General features: G+C 46.3%; 1 protein-coding gene across 1 annotated transcript in view; it reads right to left on the reverse strand.

The window, feature by feature from the left end:
- Nucleotides 1-5,385: 5,385 nt before the first annotated feature.
- The window catches only part of Abhd17c (abhydrolase domain containing 17C, depalmitoylase), a 39,163-nt gene continuing 21,239 nt past the window's right edge, over nucleotides 5,386-23,309 (reverse strand). The window contains exons 2-3 of the mRNA XM_038314069.1: nucleotides 10,289-10,468; nucleotides 5,386-6,788 (exon numbers count right to left, since the gene is read on the reverse strand). Of these exons, the coding sequence (XP_038169997.1) occupies nucleotides 6,569-6,788; nucleotides 10,289-10,468 (400 nt within the window). The 3' untranslated portion in view covers nucleotides 5,386-6,568. The remainder of the gene's footprint in view (nucleotides 6,789-10,288; nucleotides 10,469-23,309) is intronic.

Consider the following 23,309-nt stretch of genomic DNA (forward strand, 5'->3'; position numbering starts at 1 on the left):
ACCTGGAAGTCAACTTAAATGCCCACTGACCATCCACGGCATGAACTGAAATATACTCAATAGACATGAGAAGAATAAATGCCTATGCGGTACAGCCACATAAATTAACGGGGTACAGTCTGGATCTAGGCTGTATCCCCAAAGCCTGTGTGCTGAAGATTTGGTCCCCAGTTTGGTCAGTGGTTTCAGTGACATCAATTCTTAGCTATCTAGATCTGTGTACTTGGAGAAAGACATCATGGTGGCGGGGGGGTGGGGGTAGGGGCGCAGAGTAAATGGCAGAGGAGAGGTGTTTACTTCATGGCTGACTAGGAAGCAGAAAGTGAGATAGGAAGGGATAATACACCCGAGGACTGCTCCCGGAAATTTACTTCCTCCATCTCGGCCCCACCTCCTAAAGGGCCATAAGCTCCCAGGGTAGTGTTATCAACTAGAAACAGAGTCAAACTTGAGCCCAAGAGGGACATTTCTTACACACCCTTCTTACACACGTGTGCGTGCCTAGGCACATCCCAACACGCACATGCCTGTCAGAACTAGATTGTGCTAAGTCTACTTTTAGATGCGTGCTTAGAGCTCATTGGGATTACAGGGAGAAGGAGGTGCTGGGCCCTCATCTCTGGGTGCTGGTGGCAGCTTTATCTCAGAACTCGGAGAGCTGAGAACTACAGGTTGTCTGCAATATGACCGAGTCCACAATGAAAAGAAGGGAGCAGGCTCAAATTCCAAATTATTCATTCAACTATTCAATTATTCAAGGATTTGGGTCCTAATCAATGAAATGGGTGACTTGGGAAGACGGGGCAAGTCCCAGCCTCCTGGAGAAGAGGACAGTTTCTTCCAACCAGTAGACTTCAAAAACCACCATTTTGTGCCAAATCCTCTATGCCGACACCCTATAGCAGAGTGCCATGTTAACAAACTGACTCATTTTCAACCATCTCTTGATTTGTCATGTTACTTCTCACGTGTTGCCCATGTTCTGACTACACAGGAAGGTGAGCAGGCGCAAAGGGGGATGCAGGACAGCGTTCGCTCTGGAACGTGGGGAAGACAGTCTGTGACTAGGAGAAAGTGAAGTCTAACAAAATGGTTTTCTAAGGTCTTGGTGATATTTATTTCTTAATTCAATAGTAGGAATATGGATGGAAATATTTGAGAAGTTGGTTTAATTTTTAGTATTTTATGCGTATGGGTATTTTGCCTGCATGCCTAATGCCCAGAGGCTGGAAGAGGAAATCAGAGTTTCTGTGACTGGATTTCCAGACAGTAGTGAGTTGCCACATGGGGTGCTAGGAATCAAACCTGGGTCTTCCAGAAGAGCAGCAAGTGCTCTTAACCACTGAGATATCTCTACAGCCCATAAAGATTATGTTTCTTTCTTCTTTTTTAAGAAAAGACAAAAATTAGGTGAGTCAAAGGCTCAAAGCCAGTATATCTTAAATAGCATCTGAGCCAAAGATGAAGCATATACAGCCAGGTCCAGCCTGGACCGGGCCCATCTTGGGAAGTGCTAAGTCACTAGACAAGGAGAGATTCAGGCAGCTGTCTATATAGGTCTGCAAGCTGGGGCCACCCCCAAATACATTCAGACAGCACCAGATAGGGTCAGGTGTGAACAAGCTGGAACCAGGCAGCTGGGAAACCCTTCGGCAGGAGAGCAATGGTTGGGCAGCAAGGGCTCAGGCAGATGAATGAATTCAGTGTGCAGTTTTTAGTGTTTCTTGTTTTGTTATGTTCTAACCCAGGCTCTATTTAATGTGGGTACACGCATCCATTTCTTCCCTCCGGGCATTTCTACTTACAAAGTTTCATTCTATCCTTTCTTGACTGTGGCTGATATTACTATCACTTCAGAGAGACGGAAGGGATTCATTTGGGGTTACAGGCTCACTAAGGTGTAAGAATTCTGAGCCAGGCTGCTGCAGGCAGAACTTCCAACTGTACAATGCTCACTGGGCCTTTTTCACTCTTTTACCTCGTCTTTCTTTCCTACACACAGAGCCCTGACAAACCTGGGCTCACTGAGCCCACAGAGTAGGTCCAGGCTCCTCAACCCCTCCATGACCTTTATACAATCCTCAAAATCTGCAAATATTAGTGTTTTGTTTGTTTTGTTTTTGTGCATGTGGTGTAACTTGGTTTCTTAAAACAAAATCTCAGGTACATTTTCTCACTATATTGATAAATCTGGTGGCAAGTGACTTTTTTTTTTTTTTTGGTCCATTTTTATTTGTCTCCTGTGCTGGTTGGTTTTTGTTAGCTTGACATAAATCCAGACATGAACGGGAAGCGTCTGTAAGATTGGTCTGCAGACAAGCTGTGGGCATGATTACTGGATGGGAGAGAGCCCAGCCCACTGTGGGCCGGGCCATCCCTGGTGATCCTGGGCTCTGTGAGAAAGCAGGTTGTGCAAGCTGTGAAGAGCAAGCAAGGAGCACTCCCGGGTTCCTGGCTTGGTTCTCCTTAAAAATTAGTATCACCCCAAATTAATAAGCTCCTTCCACCCCAAGTCACTTTTGTCCAAAGAGTTTTCCCCCAGTAACAGAAACCCTAACTCAGCCTTTGTGCAACTGCCTCTAGAGTTGTCTGCAATCGCTCTCCCTTCCTGGCTTATCACATGGTTAGAATTCTTGGCATACTATAGTGTGGACAGCAACACTAATCCTTGACTACAGAGTAAAGAACTTGAATATAATCAATGTTAATGTTTTTAAAAAATGAACTAAAAAGCCATCTTAGCAGGCATGATGACACATCTGTAATCCCAGCTGAGACCCAGAGGGTGGAGCGAGGCGGACTGATTAAAGACTGGCCTGGGCTGCAGGGTGAGACCCTATCAAAAAAAAAAAAAAAAAAAAAAAAAAAAAGAATTATCCTTCTGTACTAATTTTACTAGAATTTCAAGTCAGAAGTGAACGTCAAGTCATTATTGCTGGGCTGGGATGTAGGCCAAGGGTAGAGCATTTGCCTAGAATGGATCCCCAGCACTGACACAAAACCATTACTGTGGGGTTTGGTTTTTAATTACTGAGATTATGCCTTACCTATTTACGTTTGTGCATTTTGTTTGTGTAATCAGAATAAGCCCAGCTTGATCGTTCATGCTGTGTTACCAGGACAGAACACCTAACCTTTTGCTCCACATATCTTTTCTGCATGTGAGCGCTACTCTGGTCTATGTCAGTGTGTATCAGTGTGCATCTGCATGAATGTACCTTTAATCGTCTACAGATGATGGAATTCCCTGTTCCTCTTAACAGTATGAAAGACTTTATAACTGCCTGAGCCTTGCATGTTTTTGGAGAGTTTTACACTTTTACCCGTCCTTCCAATGCTTTCAGTCCGTTTTCTTCGGGAAGCTGTGTCTCAACTGAGTATCTCTGCTGTGAGGCTTTTGCCTGTTACGGACCAGAAAAGCTGTTCCAGGGTCCGTCTCTGAGACTTGGTCCTCAGAAACAGATTCGCCAGTAGCCTAGACCAAGGGGAACACCAGAGGGAAGGCATGTACGGCTTCCAACTTGGACCTGATGCTCTGGCTTCGTTCTCAGAAACAGTACACACCTGTGGTTCCTTTCCTGATGGCTCTGAAGTCTGTGTACCCAGCATTCCCCACTGAACTCCCAAGAGTCAGGGATCCGCACCCCAAAGGAGTTATCCTGACAATTCATTTGCCCTTCCGAGCTTCACGCAATTCTCACAATCTGAACTGTTGTACTCATGGTCTTGAGAGGGTACTTTTTCAGAAACAATAACCACCCGATTCTCCACGTTTACAAAGAATGTGACAAAAACCCCATCCATCCAAATCTTTTTCACCGGCTGGTGATTTGGATGGTGACGGTGCCCACAGGCTCAGCTGTCTGAGTGTTTAATACCTGGACCCCAGTTGGTAGAACTGTTTGGGAAGGATTAGGAGAGAGCCTTGGAGGCTGTGTCACTGGATTTGATCGAGGTTTCAGAGGCCCACAGCAGGCTCAGTTAAATCCCTCTTTGCTTCCTGGTTGCAGATGAGATGTAAGCTCTCAGCCACAGCTACAGTACCACGCCTGCCTGCTGCCCTGCTCCCCACTATGACGCTCATGGACTCACCCTCTCAAACTGTAAGCTCCCAATGAATGCTTTTCTAAGCTTCCCTTGTTCGTTCTGTGTCTTCACAGCAATAGAAAAGTGACTTCTTGATTTCAGGGATAACAACCATCAGAACGAATGTGAAGAACGTGATCACAGTACCTTACCCCTGAGTGTGATTTCTATGATGTCTCTTGAGTTTTCGTTAAGTGGAAAGCCCCAATTCACATATTAGAAATAACCCACTCAATCTCCAGTCTATGAAGGGCTTTTTCATACACCCTTGATTTCTTTTGTTTCCTAGAGAGGAAGGCAATTTAAGTCTCCCAGACAGAAGCTTCTGTATCCAGAGCAAACCTGGTGGGCATCCATCACTGAGGGGTAAGCACAGCTCAGGCAGGAACCTGCAGTCAGGATTCAAGACCCCTGCAGGATTCCATTACTTCACCAGCCATGCTCAAAAGGATGCTACTTCTACATCATGACCCTTGGCTCTGGGAAAGCACCAGTTGCTTTGCATGACTATGAAGCAACAATGAAGGAACGGGCCTCTCAGTTTCTATGTGCCCACAGGGTAGTTTCCTATTATTAATAACAACTGTTGAAAGTAATCTCACTCAATTGTTTAGGAGGTAAAAAAACGAGGAAGTAAAAGTAACAAAGATGCAAGCACTCCCAACAAACAGGATGAGACGTCAAGTGTTTAGAACTCTAGGTTAACTTCCCCTCAACAGGCCTCTGGGGAGTTTCTCCCCTTCTGGTGCTCTGGACTTCTGGGCATACCCTGGAAGCCTTGTTAATGCACTCTCAGGGGAACAGCTCTTCCCAAGGCTCCGCATTAGCCAGCAGTGATTTAAGACCAGAACACAGCCTGCTCAAGCATGCACACCCGTATCTTTCACCTTCCCCAAGGGCTGGGATTAGGGCCATGTGCCGTGTCAAGGAGCCACCACATCCTCTTAAACATGGCTGGGAAGGGCTGCTAAGAGCTGAACGCTGGCATCCTTCCTCTGGTGCTCACAAGGCTGAAGAGACCCCACGGCATCCCCACAACTCACCCTTCCCAGAGAAACAGGCATTTTGTCTCTGCCAGCTGTGTGGTGAGGAGACTTCTCTCAGTTTTGTGCATTTGTACGAAGTGCCCACTGCATGCCCCACTTAGGGGCCTTCTGTTTACTGCTGCTTTGTGTTTCGGCCTATGGAAGTATCTCAGGCGTCTTACCTACAGCGATGCCCCAAGGACCCTGAGATGACTGATGCGATCTTATAGTCCCTTCGATGCGAGATGAAGAAAGAAGCACATAAGCCCACGTGTTCTGATCCATGCGTCCTTTATTCCATTACCAACCACCGTGCCACATTCAGGCAACAGCACACAAACTGGCAACCAACGCGATCCAGTTGTAAAACGATCTGAGGCTTACAGTACATTTAAGGCTTTTAAATTTGAAAAAAAGAAAAGAACAAAAATAAGACCAAACAACCCCAAACCCAATCCCCCAACCAATACAAGTAGTGTAGCAATTTTAATCATCTCATTTCTGATGTTCACCTGGCACGACTCCAGTGTCAAAACCCAAGTAACTCCTAAACTAAGAAATCAGCTTAGGGAAATTTTAATTACCTAAATTCTTCAAAGCAGAAACTTGGAATTTTTGTCTTGGAAATGTTATAAAAATTTTAATAGCAAAACATAGGAATAAAAACATATTAACAAAATGTATTCAATCATTTACAATACAAACAAGGAATCTGCAGTCTGTTGAAGCCTGACTAAAGGAAACTACCCATTAGGAATCTGTGCACAATGTCATTGCAAATATGTACAGGACTTTAAAAAAGCCGACGAGGACTTTACAGAAGGAGAGTCGGCCAGGCTTTATTAGACCAACCAGACAGTCAAAATATTAAAACTCTTGGCTAGTAATAAATTTACACTTAAAAAACCCCAGTTCCTGTTGTTTAAGAATATTCCAGTTGTATTTGTATGTTACAGCTGATGACGCTGTTGGCGACAGCTGACGATGTGGGAAGGACTGGCGTGTTAGCACAGCTAATGGAGGGTGCCTCACAACAGGTTTCCAGTTATACTACCACAGCTTCACAAATGGTCTCACCCCCGGCACCAGAGCCGAGAGTGCTGCAGTCAAACACTGGCACCTGGGTGAGAAGGTGATCCTGCACCGGTTGGGGAATCAGAGGTGACAGCAAGGGAGACAGACTTGGTCACACTTTAGTCTACGACGCTGGGAAACAGTCCCCACAGTCAGCTCTTGTTCCCACTCCTGCAAGGTCATGCAGCTGAGACCCCAGCTGCTCAGCCTAATGGAAGGTGGTGATTAGGTACAAAAGACAGACTTTGTTAGCTCTTTAAGGAGAAAACCCCAAGGGCTGGGCCCTTCTCTGTGGTTATTGGGCATCACTGTTAAATCCAGTCAAAGTGTGTGCAAACAAGGATCCTCGCTTCACAGTAATGAGGTAAGGTCGGCCATCATCTTCAGGAGTTGGGAAGCTCGTGAGATATGAACTGTTTTAGCCGTTCTAGGTACTGTGCATAGAGCTCTATGTCATTGTGCCCAGCCCCCTCAACCCACAAGGGCTCCACAGCACGAGGACAGCGCTCATACATCGCCAAGCCATGGGAGAAATCGATGACCTCATCCTCAGTACCATGGATAACCAATACAGGAGAGGTGACTTTAGATATCTTGTCAATGCTGCAAGACAGAAGTGGGAGGGGAGACAAGGACCATTTAGTCATGTTCACAGAAGTGCTGCCCTGTCACAGCGAGACAGTACAGAGCCTGGTCGTGCCCTCACGACTAAGAGTAGCGCCCGGTACAGGTGACGAACTCACACTATAATTTCTCAGTTTTCTTTTCCCACTGCTAGTCCAGTAATATTTTTTCCTTAACATTTTTAATTTGGAATCATTGAGGATTTATAGCAAAGGAAGATATACAGTTTCCCATAATTCCTAACTCATTTTCTATTGGCTAACAGCAGCTATCACCATGCAGTATTTGTCAAAATCAAAAAACCAACTTTGGTACATACACAGTAGCTAACATCTCCCGCCTTTATTTGGATCCCACTTAGTTTTTCCACAAAAGTCACTTTCCTATTCCAACATCCTGTCAAGAATACCATACTACATTTACTACTTTTAAAAAAGTAGTTTTATCAAACATCAGACTAGTACCTAATTTTTCTTTAGATATTCATGTTTCAAGAAGACTTTAAAATGTAAATAGGCAAGCACTTGTTATGTCTGGATGAACATCCATCTCTGAAAAGTGATCCAGGCCGGGCGGTGGTGGCGCAGGCCTTTAATCCCAGCACTCAGGAGGCAGAGGCAGGCAGAGCTCTGTGAGCTCGAGCCTGGTCTACATAATTGAATTCAGGACAGTCAGAGTTACACAGTAAGACCCTGTCTTGAACAAACAAAGAAGGGCTGGAGAGATGGGTCAGTGGTTTAGAGCACTTGATGCTCTTACAGTGGATCCAGGTTCAACTTCCAGAATCTGCACGGTGGCTCACACTCACCAACTCGTTCCAGGAGATCTGAGGCCCTTCTGGCTTCTTCGGGTACCAGGCACATATGTGGTACACATACATGAAGGCAAATTACTCATACATATAATCCTAAAAAAAATTTTTTTGAAGCCCCATTTCATAAAAACAGGGGACTAACTTTTTGATAAAAAACAGCACCACTTAGCTCAAAAGCTTAACATGGTGTTTAGATTTTACTTCAACTGCCTTCTGTTAATAAAAACCAAATCCACTCTTACAGGATAAATTCTCAAGGATCTGAAAAATCATCCCAGGAAGGAGCTGAAAGGACCGTCAGCATCTGTCCAGCTGGGTGTTTGGGCGACTGCTCTGGCGGGGGGATACTCCATTAAGCCATGAATAAACATATCTTTCCATTTGTCCTTTGGCCCAAGACCTGCTTACTGCTGACTCCTTTCCGTAGCTGATCCTGGTCAGGCTTGTAAAAAGACACAAACGGTCTATGTGTGGGAGTCTCGCTGATAAAGTAACAGCTACCATTCATCACGGCTGAACACTCTGTACAGTCCGTCATTTAATCCTTAGGAAACAGGACCCATGAGGAATTGCCTTCTGTTCATCAGGGCGGGAACTGAAGCTCCGAGAGATTATACAGTAACAGGCACCAGGCCAAGGAGATAATACAGAGGGCTTCCATCAGTTATACATTCCAAAGGTCTACTAGGGACTGCCACAGTCTTTAAGAACAACCCATGAAGCTGCCAACTGCTTGAAGGCACCACAGAAAGACAGAAACACCTCAGCACCCACGGGGTCTGCGAAGACCAGAGCCTCTGTGGCCATGTGCAGCTCTACAGAGCAAGAATCTTACCTGAAACCTACTTCTCCCCTAGATTGAATTTGAAAGTGCCTTCCTTTATAAGCTTTCAATTATACTCAATTTAAAAAGCTATTTACTCATCAGTTACGGCAGGCCTAAGACTATGCCCATGCTGCTGTTTATTCCCATAAATCTCTGACTGCAGAGGACATCTGAAGTTGAAAGCCCCGGCAGAGAATAGTCAACACTGAAGCATAAATAAGAATCATCCTCTCTCTTTCTGACACTGGAAGGGACTGTGAAAGTGTCTTCTTTTCAGAAAGAAAACATTCTGCCATTTGGTAGCAAAGGATACTATATTAAAAAAAATATTTGCCAAATCCAATTAATGATGAAAGCCAGTGCAGCCATTAATGGCTTGAAATATATTCCATCAATAATTTAGGACGCTGAGTAGATGCAGGGCCTCTTTGTCTCTAACCTTACGAAACCAGTGACATCACTGCTCTTGACCTGATCTGTAAAGAATACAGTAACCAGATCAACTTCTTAAAGCTGCTGGGAAAGCCAACTGGGGGGACAACCACACGCCTGGTGGATGAGGCAAATAGCATTTGTTGCTGGTTTGTTATTAATAACATAATTAATTACAATGGAATTAGTTTCAATTGCTGAATTTTAAGGTATAAGGCTAAACTCATCATTTTGTTTTCAGGGTAACTCCTGGAATTGTTTTCCACAAACATGCAAAATACCCGTCTTTAAACAAACTGCCTCTCATTACCAATTCAGCACAAATAAGGCCACATTTGCAAGGCACATCAACCCTACTTAGCATTCGCAGCCATGCCACCAGAAATGCACAGTGTCCCATTCCCAGGAAGCAGGGTTCCAGTGAAGCCTGGTACAAGCTACAGAGTTGAGAGTCAGCCAAGGTGCTGACAGATTTCTTCCTGTGAAATGAGACAGTGGAACACAACCTTACGCGACCTAATGCTGTGTTTTCTTCTCCAGCAAGAACAGAACGCTGGCAATTAATAGGTCAACTGAAGTCTTGAGACCATGCATTACTCCTGCTGATGCTTTTCCTGGAAAGGGTAATACAAGCTGGCTAGCTTCTGCAATGGACTGTGGGAAAAAGCTAGGGGGCAAATACTCTAAAAATACATCTCACATTATCACTTAAATAACACAAAACAAAGCAAAGAGCCAAGAAGGAACTTGCAATGAAAGCACTTTGCTCACAGCTTATATTTACAGAGGTTCTCCCTCCCATTAAGGGGAACTAGAGACCAGCAGGGGTCAGGTCAGCCTGCAGGAGGGGCCTGGGCTGGCCAGGATGAGTCTCATGCCTCTCCTGGGCAGGGCATGTCTGCAGGGACAGGCTGCAAGTGTAAGATCAGGACAAGGAGGTGGTTTTTCTCCATCATCCCAGGAACACCTTTCTATTCTTCTCAAAGGGACTACCTGAGCATGTACCTTTCCCCTCATCCGCATGCTCTGACTGAAAAACAGAAATTTCATACATGTGCCTGTTTTTTATTTCAAGGTCTAGACCAGGGCTAATTGCTAATTTATACCTCTTGTGTGTAGCTCTTCAGTAATTGAGCAACACAGGTCCCTCTGAACAAATCAACACTGAACTGGAGTTCCTTCAGGACGTGCTGCAGGTTACAGCTTAATCAATTAGTCCCGGGCACGGCACTCTCAAGGGCCTAATCCATCATCTGGAGACTGAAGTCTCAGTGCGCTACGTCTGCCTCATCCCTGGTGGTGCCCAGTGAGTCTGACCTGGGGGGGAAGCTCAATCAATATTAGAAAGTGCACAGATGTGGACTCTGAGCACTGGCTGACTTCTCACTCACGCAGCTGTGGGCTTACCTGGGGAAAGCATCAAAGCAGTATGTTTTTCTGGTATCGGGAAAAGCGACACGCAGACCAGACATCAGCGGGGAGTGGAGGATGACGGCTGCACACTCATATCGCGAGGCCAGGTCCACGGTGGGGACAGTCCCAATGCTCTGCCCATAGAGGATAATGTTCTCGGGACTCACACCATATCTGTGGGAAGCAGAGGGTACAAACCGTCAGATAACGGTGGGGGCACGGATGACGACAACACTAGCGTAAGCCCACAAAAAACAAAAACCCCCACGTACATCATCTTAAAACCGTCATCTAACCATTTAACTTAAATGAACGTGAATTTTATAAAAACAGACAGAGGTCTATTTCAGGACTAAACACTAAGGATCTGTCTTCTACATTTAAAAGCAATCACATCTTTTTAAGCCTCTTCTCAGGGCTAAATGCTCCCCAGCTTTTTGTCTCAGCAGTGGTCTCCTGACCTGCTTCTGTAGGGGTTCCAGTTGGGTAATGCCCAAGGGGAACACTGACTACACTTCCCAGCCTCCCTTGCAGTTCCAGCCAAAGGCAGATGTTAATGAACAACCATGAGGTGTGGCTTTGAAGTGTGCTTTCCTTCCTCTCCTCCATGTTGTTGGGAAGTGGTGTCAGGTGAAGGTGTTACAGAAAGCTACACCCTCCTCCCTCCTATAAGGGTAGAACAAATCAGAAGGCAGACGGAAAAAGGGACCCTCTTACTAGCCTACAATAAAGAGATGGACGGTGAGAGACAAAGATGGCTCAGTGGGTAAAAACACTTATGGCCAAAGCTGAGGACTTGAGGTCTTATCCCTAGGACCCACATAATAGAAGGGGGGAAACTATTCCTACACTGCCCTCTGACTCATGTATGTGCCACATGGTGTACACACACACAGAGCTATCAAGAGTATACTAAGAGCACCTAGAAAGGACAAAAAGACAAATGAGTGGGGATGGGGGAGGGGCAGAGGAAGCGCAGACACCTAATACAAACAAACACAGTACTTAGTTTTGTTATCACACAAGACACATTAAAGCAGTGAGTAGCTATTTTATATCCAGAAGACCGGGGAAAATGAGAGACAGATAGCTTCAAGGTGAAATGTGCTGTTTAATCCTCCCCCGTCATCTTGGCTGCATCTGGAGTCCCCGAGGAAGCTCCAGCCATCTCTATACATGTGTAAGTCCTCCAGAGGTTCTCGCTGAAGAAGGTGCCAGCCCTTCTTTCAGTCGGGTCTCGGAGGAACACAGTTGGAGGGAAAGGGAACTGAGTACTAGCACCCATCTCTGCTCCTTCCTGACTACAGATCCAGTGTGACCAGGCACCTCACATTCTCGCTGTCCCGCCTTCACCCCCTGTCCACACTGCAAGTCATTAGAAACCCCATCCTTCCTCAAGCTGCTTTTGTTCCTTTTGTCACAGGGAACAGAGATGACAAGACTGAACCACAGGATGTGTTTACTTCACTGAAGGAGTATAAATTGCTACAAAAACCTCCGGAAAACGATCTGGCACTCTGACACTAGCTGGTAACACTAACGACACCATGCGCAAAGTGTGTAAAGCCACCAAAAGGAAAAGCTATTGCTTACTGTTCACTTGATGCAATACTAAAAAACAGGGATTTCAATTCCTACACAAGAGGACAGTAGTGATGGTGGGACAGGGAAGGGTTTCATCCAGGAAGGTGGTGTCCTGTTACGGTGTGCCTCTGTTGGTCACTAGGCTGGACATCTGCCAGCTGATGATCCTCTGAGATCCGCTGCAAGAATCTGGGTCAGTTTTCTGAGGTATTCTGGATCTTACTGGCACTGCCTCTACATCCTTCCCCATGGAGCTTAGACTGCACTTCCAATCTGCCCTGTTCTGTGAATCATCCCATGATTATGGGAAGGTATCCTGGTTTCTGGATCCCAGCCGGGTCTCAAGTCCCCTATCTCACTGACTCATGTTAATGACATATACCCTGATAGCCTGCCAGGACTCTGCCCTCTGCTCAGGGCGGATCTTGGGTATCATCTGATCTGACAAATGCCCACGACAGACCTGCTCTTCTCTGAGACCTCCTGCTCTCAGTTCTATCTACATGAACCACCATGCTGCCTACACTCTGACCCCTGCCCTCTGCCCAGGGCAGAATTTGGGTATCAACCAACTTGACAGATGCCCATGTCAGACCTGCTTTGCTCCCAGTTCTAGCTCCATGAACCGCCACGATCCTCAATCCAATTCATCTCTCACTGTCACCACATAATATACCTGTCTGGAAACAAAGCCAAGCCCTTTTACCATGTTACTTCCTAACCACACCCTTCGGCAAATCCCTACCTCCAAGCCCACACACCCAAAGGAACCACCACCTGGCCCAGATAACTATTCCACCCTTTACTCTCTAAGTAGCCCGTCTGCCGGGAAAGCTTAATCTCTTGCTAATCATTAATGCCCTCTGCCTGCAAACCCTCAACAGCCTTCATCATTGCCAACCACCGGGCCCTACAGACTCTTCTTCCCAGCTCTACCTCCTCCTCACACTTTCCTAAAGCCTCTAGTCCGCTGCAGTATCGTTTGCCTAAGCTACTCATTCATGTTCACTGAAGTGAGGTGAGGGGTAGGTGGTGAGCCACTTTGCTGCATATAAGCCCTGCACTGCTTATGGGATGTAAGCCCATAACCTTAGGTGTGCACTTTAGGAAAACTAAGGACATCCATGTCCAGGGATCAGTTGGAGGCATCTCCAGCTTTGAACTAAATATGATTCCAGCCAAAGGCTACTTGTGTAAGATATAGAAACAGACACACACAAGCAAGCACACGCACGCACACACACGCATGCGCATGATGGTACTGCTTAACTTTTTCCCCCGTTTTTGCTGTTTGCTTCAGGTAAGAGTTTCTGGTCCAGAGCTTGCCCAGTAGACTAGGCCAGGCTGGCTAGTAAGCCCCAAGAATCTGCCTATCTCTGCCTCCTTAGTTCAGAGACATGTGTACACCAACATGCCTGTTTTTTAACATTGGTTCTAAAGATCAAATTCAGGTCCTACAAACAGCCATCTCTCCAGCTCCAACAGCAATTAAAAAAACAAATAAAACTAAAATCCATGCATACTTAATATTCCTATGATATAAAACTCACTGAAGTCTAGCATCCTGGAGATACTAGATAGGAATACAATCTCCAATTTGCAGGGCAGTGAACATGAAAGTCGCATTAATACCAGTAAGCATATAAACTTTGGTTTTACAGGTATGACCTAAGGTTTTCTAGAAACAAAGCTCAAAGTCTCAGAGTCGGGGTCTGAGGAAGCCATGGTCTTGGGTCCAGCCTCCCATGACCAACAGCGTGACTGCAGGCACACCCTCGCAATCTCCACGTTCTGCTCAGCCTCTTCAAATGTCCACCACGGTTTTGTAACTCAAGCTACACGCAGTCCGGGAGTGGCCTGGAGCCAGAGACGCCATACCCCTCTCAGCATCAAAAGGTGTCGGACAGGAAGACCCACCCTGGAGGCTGAGTGAGCCAGGGAGCACTGTCCCATGAGAATAATCACCTGTAACATTCAAGTCATTTGTTTTTGTTTCAATGTAAAGCTTTCTTCTCTCTACAGCAAAGCTCAACCCCGACCTCCCTGAGATACCCTGCATCCTGTGAGTTAATGGGCCTTGACTTTGTCCTTTGTCAAAGCTTCCTCCTTTATCTTCAAAAGTGTGCTTGGCACAGTTCCGTTGACTTTGAAGTCAACATTTTAAATATTTCAGAGCTAGAATTCCTAGGGGAAATTTCTTCAATCGTAGGATGAAGACAAATACTCCAGGTAGTGGGAATGTTAAGGGGAGAACAGGGTCTGAGGATAAGGAGAGACCCTTATTTACTGTGGGGCAAAACTGCGAGCCAAACAGCAAACAGCCCAGCTGGAGAGGGAAGCAGGTGCACACACAGGCCAGCCCCAACCAGGCTGGATCCTCTGCCTCCAGGTGAAGTGAGCTGACTGGGGACTTTCTGGGCATAGAAGAAAGTTTAATCAACACGAGCTTTACATTTTAAGTATGAGGAAGAGGAGAAAAAGCACCCATCAGAGAAAACATGTTGAGCTCCCCTTTTCTAGGCACACCTTTGTAGTCTGGAGAGGTCTCGGCAACTGACTAACCAAAGCCTCATGCACTGGCCTCCCTGGCTGTTTATTCCAGTGATGAACAGGAAACACACAAAGAATCTGCAGCATGGTGCTGCTTGAGAAAGTAAAGCACTTACAGGTTATTGGCATAGACTATGTTTCTTTTCTTTCTAATTTTTAGTTAATTTAGTTGAAAGGGACATTTACTTTTTGTAAACTGTCCACTCTAGAAGCTTTACAATTGTGAACACAATCAGTGTTCCCTCCATACCAGTTATAAAATCAAACAGGCCAAATAAACCATGAAAAGTAGCCTTACTGGTTCCAAGATACAACAATGTGGAGGGGGGCAGTGGAGGCAAAATTACATGCTCTTGAGTCACATGTCTTTGAAGGAATAAAAAGTAGATGGATTCAAGCTTCTCAGTTTGTACAGACAGGTAGGTACAAATGGAGGCAAAATGAATAATACAGCCAGTGCGTTTGGTCCAAACACAGAGTAGAGGATGGGTATGGGGAGCTGGGTACAGCTCAGGGAAGAAGGCAGTTAGAAGTCAATCAGAGGAGGCGGAGCTCAGGGAGGGAAGGCAGCTCACACAGGAACCTGGAGGTCAGAGGGGTGCTACTAAAATTGGAGGTGTAGCATGGAAAGACTGGGGGACCAGGCACAAGATTCCCCAGGACACAGAGCTTGGCTGCAAGCTGTGGCCTGGGGAAGACAACTGTTTACATCAATGCGTACATGACAGGAAGCGCAAGGGGAGGGAAAGGGAGCTTCAGACAACACTGGAGAGAGAAGGGCTGACAAAACTGGCGGAATTGAGGAGCTGCAAAAGAGATCAGCTGGAGCTAGTCAGAATTTTGTTGCTCTAGGAAGTCCAGTTTGGGGTATGTTGAGTTTCAGGAAACTAAAGTAAACCTGTTGTACCACATCATCTTCCAAGCCAACTGCTACAATCTCCATGAGTTCAACTGTGCCCACTGTGTATGAACTTCCCAGCGTGGTTGCTTCATGGCCACCTATGCCTCTGCTCGTAGCCCTGCACCCACTGTTCTGTAAATAATGAACTCAGGTAGAGCTGCAGCCTGTGCTGTCACTGGGACCTCAGGAGGAAGGGTGGACACTGTTCAGCCCCTCTGGCCGCCCAAGGAATTGTAGCAACAAAACCTGTCAGGATTAACTGTGAGGAGAAATCCTCTCAAATCTGATGTATATGCTACAAAAACCATCCTTGAGTACAAAACTTATCTTCTGCTGTAATTCAGAAGAAGGCTGGCTGAAAGAGGCAGCCTGGGGCATGTGTATGTGAACAGGAACTCAGCTCACCCTGGGTACTAGAGGATGTCTCCAAAACCTGTGGGATGTTCAAGCCTCCTATGTGAAACAGTGTAGAACTTGCATATAACCATGCACATTTCAATACTTTCAAACATCTCTATACTGTTCACAATATTTGACTCTATTGTTTATGATATAATGAGAAGAAAAAGAGCCTACATGTTCAGTACAGGGACAGGCATAGCCACAGCAGGCCTAACTACAGCCCACAGCGTTCAACGGGTGCTGGAGAAACTGGCACGAGAAGCAGGAGGCCACATGCATGTATACATAACTACTCCGTTCACATGGGTTTGGCATGTTACTCAACAAACAGCAAGTTCAAGTTTTGCTTTAGGGAACATTCTAGAATCCAATCCACCTTCCAGATATTCCCAATTTGTAGTTGATGGAATCCATGGATGCAGAACCCATGGGTAAAGAAGGCTCAGTTCTGTGTTTTGCTAATGCAGAGACTCTGGGAAAGATCAAGTGCCCAGACAGATCCTATTCACTACGATAAAATGAAATGCATAGGACACAAAAGCCTCTAAAATACAACTTAAGGAAGGCTTGCAGTGTGTGTGCAATGCTTTCAGCTCAGCCTTTCTCTGTGTTTATCTAAACAGCCCTTAGGCCAGGCGTCTTCCTTTCACACAGCAACATCCACCTGTTTACAAGTCTTACCCCAGTGCTCGCAATTTCCTTCTAAATAGAGATTAAGGGAAAGGTTCTCCTACAACTCAATTTTTTTCTGACATTCAAAACTATTCCCTACTCCAACTCTCTGTCAAAGCAAAAATAAATAAAGCCTGACACGACTTAATTTTAATATTTTAAAAACCATCTTTCAGAGGAAAACTACAGCTCTAAAGAATATAGAATTAACTGTCTCTGGATCTGTTACAATTAAAATAGAATCACTTACTTGAATTCATCTAAATATAATTGAGCATGAAATTATCCCGATGATAATCAGATTCTTGGCATTCTGTAATTATCTGACATGCTGGAAAATCCAGCAAATGCTGCCTCCCCCCAGCTGCAGCCGCCTCCTAGCAGGTGAGAGCACAGCTGCCCTGCAGGCCTCTGCAATATGAACTGCCTTACGAAAAATTCAAGCAAGCTCGGGCCCCCAACAAGAGATCAGTGCTAAGTGCTGCCTTTGTCCACAGGAAACAGTTCAACACAAATCCCAGCTCTAAGAAAACCCAACGAAGCTAAGGCACAGACAACATGAAAGTTCTCCCATGGGAAGACAAAGTTTAAAAGCCCAAGTTCATGGCCTACCAACTGCCAAGGCAGAGTCACTTCTTAGGACTTGCACTCTGAATAGTCTCAGAGGAGCTGTGGGAGACCTGCAATGTCTGGAAGCTTTCCCGTATAACTCTGCCTTAACAAGGCTGGGATGCCACAGGTCACATCAGCTCATGCAACAAAGTGTTTCCACTAGCAAGCTCTCTCATGATGACAGCGGAGACAGGATACCTATGACCTGCTCTTTTCGGGGAGTACCACATCTGGGGTGGTCAATAAGGTCTAGGCCCCTCTAGGGTAACGGAGTGACTTTTCAGGGTAAAACACAGGACTCAAGCATGCTTTCTGGGGGTATCTGACTCTTGTCTGAATCATGTCCTGCACTGAGGCAGGACAGCTCCGTGACAACGACTATCGAGAGGAAAGCCAAGGAAGGGCACCAGTCAGCCTGGTGCTTAAGGACCCACACCCAGCTTGTGCTTTGACTGTGATGGTCTCCTGATGAAGCTGGGTGAACTCTGTACTCTGGACGGCAGTGAGGCAAGCGCACATGGTCACAACTGCGGAGAACAGGGCAGGAGGAAACGGGGGAGTCAGTGCTCCCGGGTTTGCACCCTGGCTTGGCACTGCACTACAACAGGACTCCACCACCCTGCTTCTCTGGCCTCCTGGACTGCAGTGAGGAGTGAGTGAGTGAGTGAGTGAGTGAGAAGAGAACACAGGGCAGAGGGCAGGTCAGCCTGAATTTTCAGACTCACTTCCACACACCCAGAAGTGAGCCACGCTAGCTTTCTCCTTCACAATCCCGTCTTCCTCCCCCGTGCCTTCCACACTGGTGTCCCATTTCCAATCTCAGGTCTTGCCTATAGGATCTACTGTGGCCCAGTTACCACAGCACACTACGCAGGCCGAGGTCCTGCCCTGCTCTGCACTCATCCTGACTATGCTCCAGCACCTGCAACGGCGCCTCTGAGATCCAGCCAGCTGGGCCTTCCTCAGTGGCATTTTCAGCTCCAATCTTCCGGACCAAATTCTCAAAAGTGTCCCTTGTTTTCCCCACTCTTCCTTTTGCTTCCAGAACCTTCCATCACCCTCTTTCTGAAAATCACGCACACACACACACACACACACACACACACATCACATCACATCACATCATCAATTATGGAAGTAAATCAAACCACAGGACAGCTTGGCAAGGTCCGTAGAGACTGCAGATAGATGGCTGTATTTTACAGATAAGGAAACACTAGTTCTGAACAAGGTTACCGATTACCAAGACAGCTTAAGTGAATCAGAGCCGGAACTGGGACTTAAGCAGGGGAGGAGCCACAGAATTCTAGGTTTACCAGTTACCGTGAATTACAGCCCCCTGAGAGGTTAAGAACTGGGCTGGTGTCAGCAGAGCTCTGAGGGTCAACAGCTGCTGGTTATCCACCTCTACCCCCACAGATCAGGACATGCTTTCCATCCGGGTTCTAGCTCCCACTGTGCACCAGGCTCCTCCCTACCAGAGGTGCTGGGTGAAGACTCAACACTGGTCCTTTAACACATGCACACCCATGACTCAAAGACACAGCAGTCTGTACCCAGGACACCACGCTAGGTCCCCATCCATTCAGGAGCTTTTGTGGGGAGGGGAGGTAGGAAGGCTCCTAATGATGAACTATACAACAATGGTGGCTATACAACAATGTCAAGGTGCTCACTGCCACGGGACATCTACATAAACGTGGTTATGACTGGAACCAAGGATGATGGTGCACACCTATAATCCCAGCAATAGAGAGGCAGACACAAGAGGATCATCTCAAATTTAATGGCAGCCTAGCAAGGTTCAGGTCAACCAGGATATACCATGACCCTACCTCAAAAACAATGTTTTTGTTATTGTTATTTTTTTATCGCTATTTTCCTGAAACAGGGTTGTTCTGTGTAGCCCTGGCTGTCCTGGAACTCAGAGATGCACCTGCCTCTGCCTCCAGAATGCTGGGATTAAAGGTGTGTGCCACTACACCTTGCCTCAATTTTTTTTTTTGGTGATAAATAAAGTGATCATTCCTCTCACATCTGACCAATGCATCTTATTTCCCTATTATCCTAGATTCTACAATGGAAGACCAGCTCTCCCAAATTCTAAATAAAACAGAAACGCACAGTAAAACTGTCTCTTTTATTGTAAAATCCAAGGGAATTAAAGTTTATTGGTACTATAAAGAAAGAAGATTCTCTAGCCAGGTGTTAAGACTCATACTTGCAATCCACTATAGGGGAGCTGAGGCAGGAGGATCACCGGAGACCAGCCTGAACAAAACAGCAAGAGCCTGTTTCAAAACCAAGAAAATGAGAATCAGATTATAAAATGTGACCACGGCTGTGCTCTTTTGCCAATCTGGAAGACTATTCCTCCCCTGGGATACTTAGTGGGGAGGGTATAAAAGGCGTGGTGATACCAAAGCTCAGATCCTAAACACTGCTGTGAAGTCATTTTACCTTCCTTGCACAAGCCTTCTAATGTGCCGCCTCCGCCCCCTGTCAAGGACTCTGGGATCAAGTGTGCGCCAGTCTTGACAGCCCACAAACAACAGATGCGACTCTGACTGAGGCCTAACCCACAGAACTTCCCATTTCCTCTTTTTAGTCAGCCTCAAACAAAGCCTTGAAGTAACTTCAATGTTCTATCTTAATTAAAATACTATGTAGGGTACAAACTTAATAAAGCAAATCCTACATCTTTATTTATCGTAAACAGGAAGGCTTTCCTGGCCACTGAGAACATTGAGTACCATGATCAATAATTCAAAATATCCAGCTAACCACATTCCGCTCCACACACTTCACCATAACCAGTTACAATGTCTTGTAATGTAGTCTTTGGGAGTAAATGCAAACCAGAGGCGTGGCAGACTCTGGGTTGCTGAGACAAGCAAGACAAGCATGCAGGGTTGTGTGCTCAGGATAAGACATTCATAACCTGGTTATTGTTGTTGTTTCTTTTAAGACAAGGGCTCACTATGTAGCCCCTGGCTGTCCTCGAGCTCAGAGACCACCCGCCTTTACCTCCCTAGCACTGGGAGTGAAGGTGTGCACCACTACGCCAGCTATATTCACAGACTTTTAAAAGCAGCAAGTCCATACTGAGTGTTACATTGTTCCACTACGGCAAGGATGGTTCTCCTTTGGCAGAACATAAAATGTAACATATCTCTCCTTTTCTGAAATGGTAATGCCTTCAACAAGCTACGTGCTAACAAGGCCTTGGACAGCTCTAGCTGCATATCTGCTTTCTACTCTGAAATGAAACTATTCTGTAATTGTAAAATCTTCAGACGGTAACATCTGGATGCATTGATCATCCACACTCAGGTGCGGAGGGGGTGGGGGGTAGGGGGCCTCCTCATCCTGACAGCAGGAACTGAAGAGGGCAGCACAGGCCAGCAGAAGGGGTGTGCCATGGATTATGAGGACAGAGGACATTCGGGCCAGTACCCTGGACTGAGTGGTTAAGCAAAGGCAAGGGGATGAGGGCAGTGTGGCAGAATCAGACATAGACATGTGCTTCTGGACATCTGTTCTGAACACAGAATTTACTGTCTCAGAACAAGGCTCCTCTGTGACTGCCATGGCTCAGAACTTCCCCTGCTGGGTTCCTCCTCCTAAATGCACCTGACTTCAAACCCTGGTGAAATCCCCTTGGAGAGCCTCTGGGCATTTCAACACATCACACTTTTTTTTTTTTTTTTTTTTTTTTGGTTTTTCGAGACAGGGTTTCCCTGTAGTTTCTAGAGCCTGTCCTGGAACTAGCTCTTGTAGACCAGGCTGGCCTCGAACTCAGAGATCCGCCTGCCTCTGCCTCCCAAGTGCTGGGATTAAAGGCGTGCACCACCACCGCCCGGCAACACGTCACACTTTTAAACCCATCCTCAGCCTAGAAATGTCCTCCCATCATTATTTCTTTTTTTTGTTTTTTTGGTTTTTCGAGATAGGGTTTCTCTGCAGCTTTAGAGCCTGTCCTGGAACTAGTTCTTGTAGACCAGGCTGGTCTCGAACTCACAGAGATCCGCCTGCCTCTGCCTCCCGAGTGCTGGGATTAAAGGCGTGCGCCACCACCGCCCGGCCCATCATTATTTCTAAAACACTGCTTCCCTTTGCTAATTCACTGGTGTTTGAGCTCCCATCAAAGCAATGCATTAAAAAGTCACATCAGTCATAGAGATGCGATCTTAAAGTCACATCAGTCATAGAGATGCAATCTTAAAGGTGCAAGAAGTGGGCAAGTGTGTGACATCAGAGACATCAAACAGAAAATCTACAAAGCAAGAACAAATGCTTTCCATAATATCTACTTATATGCATGTTTATCCTGAAATAAGCATATTTTCTACAATGTATTAGAATTCCTAAGACTGAAAAGAGGAAACATATGGCTGAAGTATTTAAGAAAATATGAAGATTTTATTAAGTTTTCACATCTGCTGTACTACATCACAAAGCAAAATTCATGAGCAAGATAACAGACACAAGAATGGACAGCAAATGCCTGAACTGAGCAGCATCCCTCCCCTAGACCTCTTAGAAACAAGAGGAAGGTAGCTCTGACCTTCTATGAGAACTGTGACATGGTTTCTGGGGACTGCCCTTAGAGGATGCTTGACCAGCAAGCTGATCATGAGTGTCACCTGCATTTGGTACCAGAAACCTGACTTCTAAGTATGGTCAACCTGTCTCCCAGGACTGACACTCAGCCTCAATCCAGGCTGGGTGTACTTGGCAAATCTGTGCTTTTAGATAATCCGTTTGGTAACCTGGGTGATAAAGTTTTATCTTCTAAAAACAGTCTCAGTTCTCTTCAGACCTTGGAAGGCCCTAGAACTGACTTGAATGTATCAAGAGAGGTAGAAGACCCAGCCACCACACATTACTACTCCTAAGTAATGCCCTAGGCATGGACCTTATGTGGAAGTCAGCACTGAGGTGAGTTAGGCTGATCTGTCCAGTGATGGGAATGGATCAGGCCTGGACCTTGCCCACTCCTGCTCCTTCTCCACTAGAGTAACTCATCACTGCCCCCTACAGGCTCAACCTTACCAGGTCAAAGCAAGTGGAACAGCCCAATGCCCAGGTGCTACTACCTGTGGCTCAGGCCTGATGTGAACACTGTCTGGTTCTGTAAGAATTTGCACACCGTGGGCTACTTGTAGCTATATATAAGGAAGCCTTGTGCTAGTGGCAGACAGATTCTGTTACAGCAGTGGCTTGATCTTGTCATTAGCAAATGCCCAGCCCACAGAAGAACCCATTCTATACACCGTGTCCTTGATCCTAGCAACAATCTGGCATTGCCAGTTCCATTACACAGACCAGGACACTCAGCACCCTTCAGCCAGGTAAGCTGAAGTTCAAGTCTGGTGCTTGCCTCTGTGTCTCCACAAAAGGCCAGCGAGGCTGTGGTGAGGGCTAGGGAGGGGAGCTTTGCTACACAGTGCAAAACCCTATGAAGTCATGAATGCAAGCCTCCCCAAGTACACAAGGAAATCCTTGGGCCTTTCCCACAACTCCACACTCACGATGAAGTCCACATCTTAGGAGGCTGCCCCAGATGCATGGCCATGGACTCCATGGTCCACAGGCACACTCAGGGACAGCTTTGGACAGCCACTTCCCTTCTCTCACTCAACATTTCCTGTTACTGCAATGCAACTCCTTATTTTCGGAGTCTGGTCATGCACTATGTTTAAAGAATGCAACGCTCGACAGTGATGGCTAGCTGAAGGATCAAGAGAGGCCCAGAAATGTGGACTATTCACACCCAGCACAGAAGGCTGGCAGGGCACAAAGAATGCACTTTATCATGTGTGCAGTGGAGCTCTGAGTGCCACCTGCCAAACAGCCACATAGTTCGAATTTCTCACCTTCAGTTTCTCAAGTAGGCAGATAACTTCCCATACCCTCCCCCAGCTGGCGGCCCAGGCTCTGTATGAAGGCCCTGCCCACCAGACCATACTCAGCGACAGAGTTCTGTCAAGGAAGAAAGGGGTCAAGTCTCTTAAGAATTAATCATGCCCACTACAGCATTTACAAGCGAGCTAATGGATTTTCTCTTTGCATTTACAGCTTAATATTTCTCTCTTTCCCTGCAAGACTGGAACAGAGCTCCCTGTGACCTCAGACTGAACTTACTGCTAGCCCCAGACGCCGGTAAGGACAGGGGAGCAGACTATCAGAAGGGAACCACTTAGATGAGCGCAGGAGTCTAGAAAAGTGCTGAAAGGGCCTGAGCTCAAGACCACAGTACACGACAGGGCACCCTTTCTCACTGCAACGCGA

This window comes from Arvicola amphibius, chromosome 12, assembly GCF_903992535.2.
Source record: "Arvicola amphibius chromosome 12, mArvAmp1.2, whole genome shotgun sequence".
NCBI lineage: Eukaryota > Metazoa > Chordata > Mammalia > Rodentia > Cricetidae > Arvicola > Arvicola amphibius.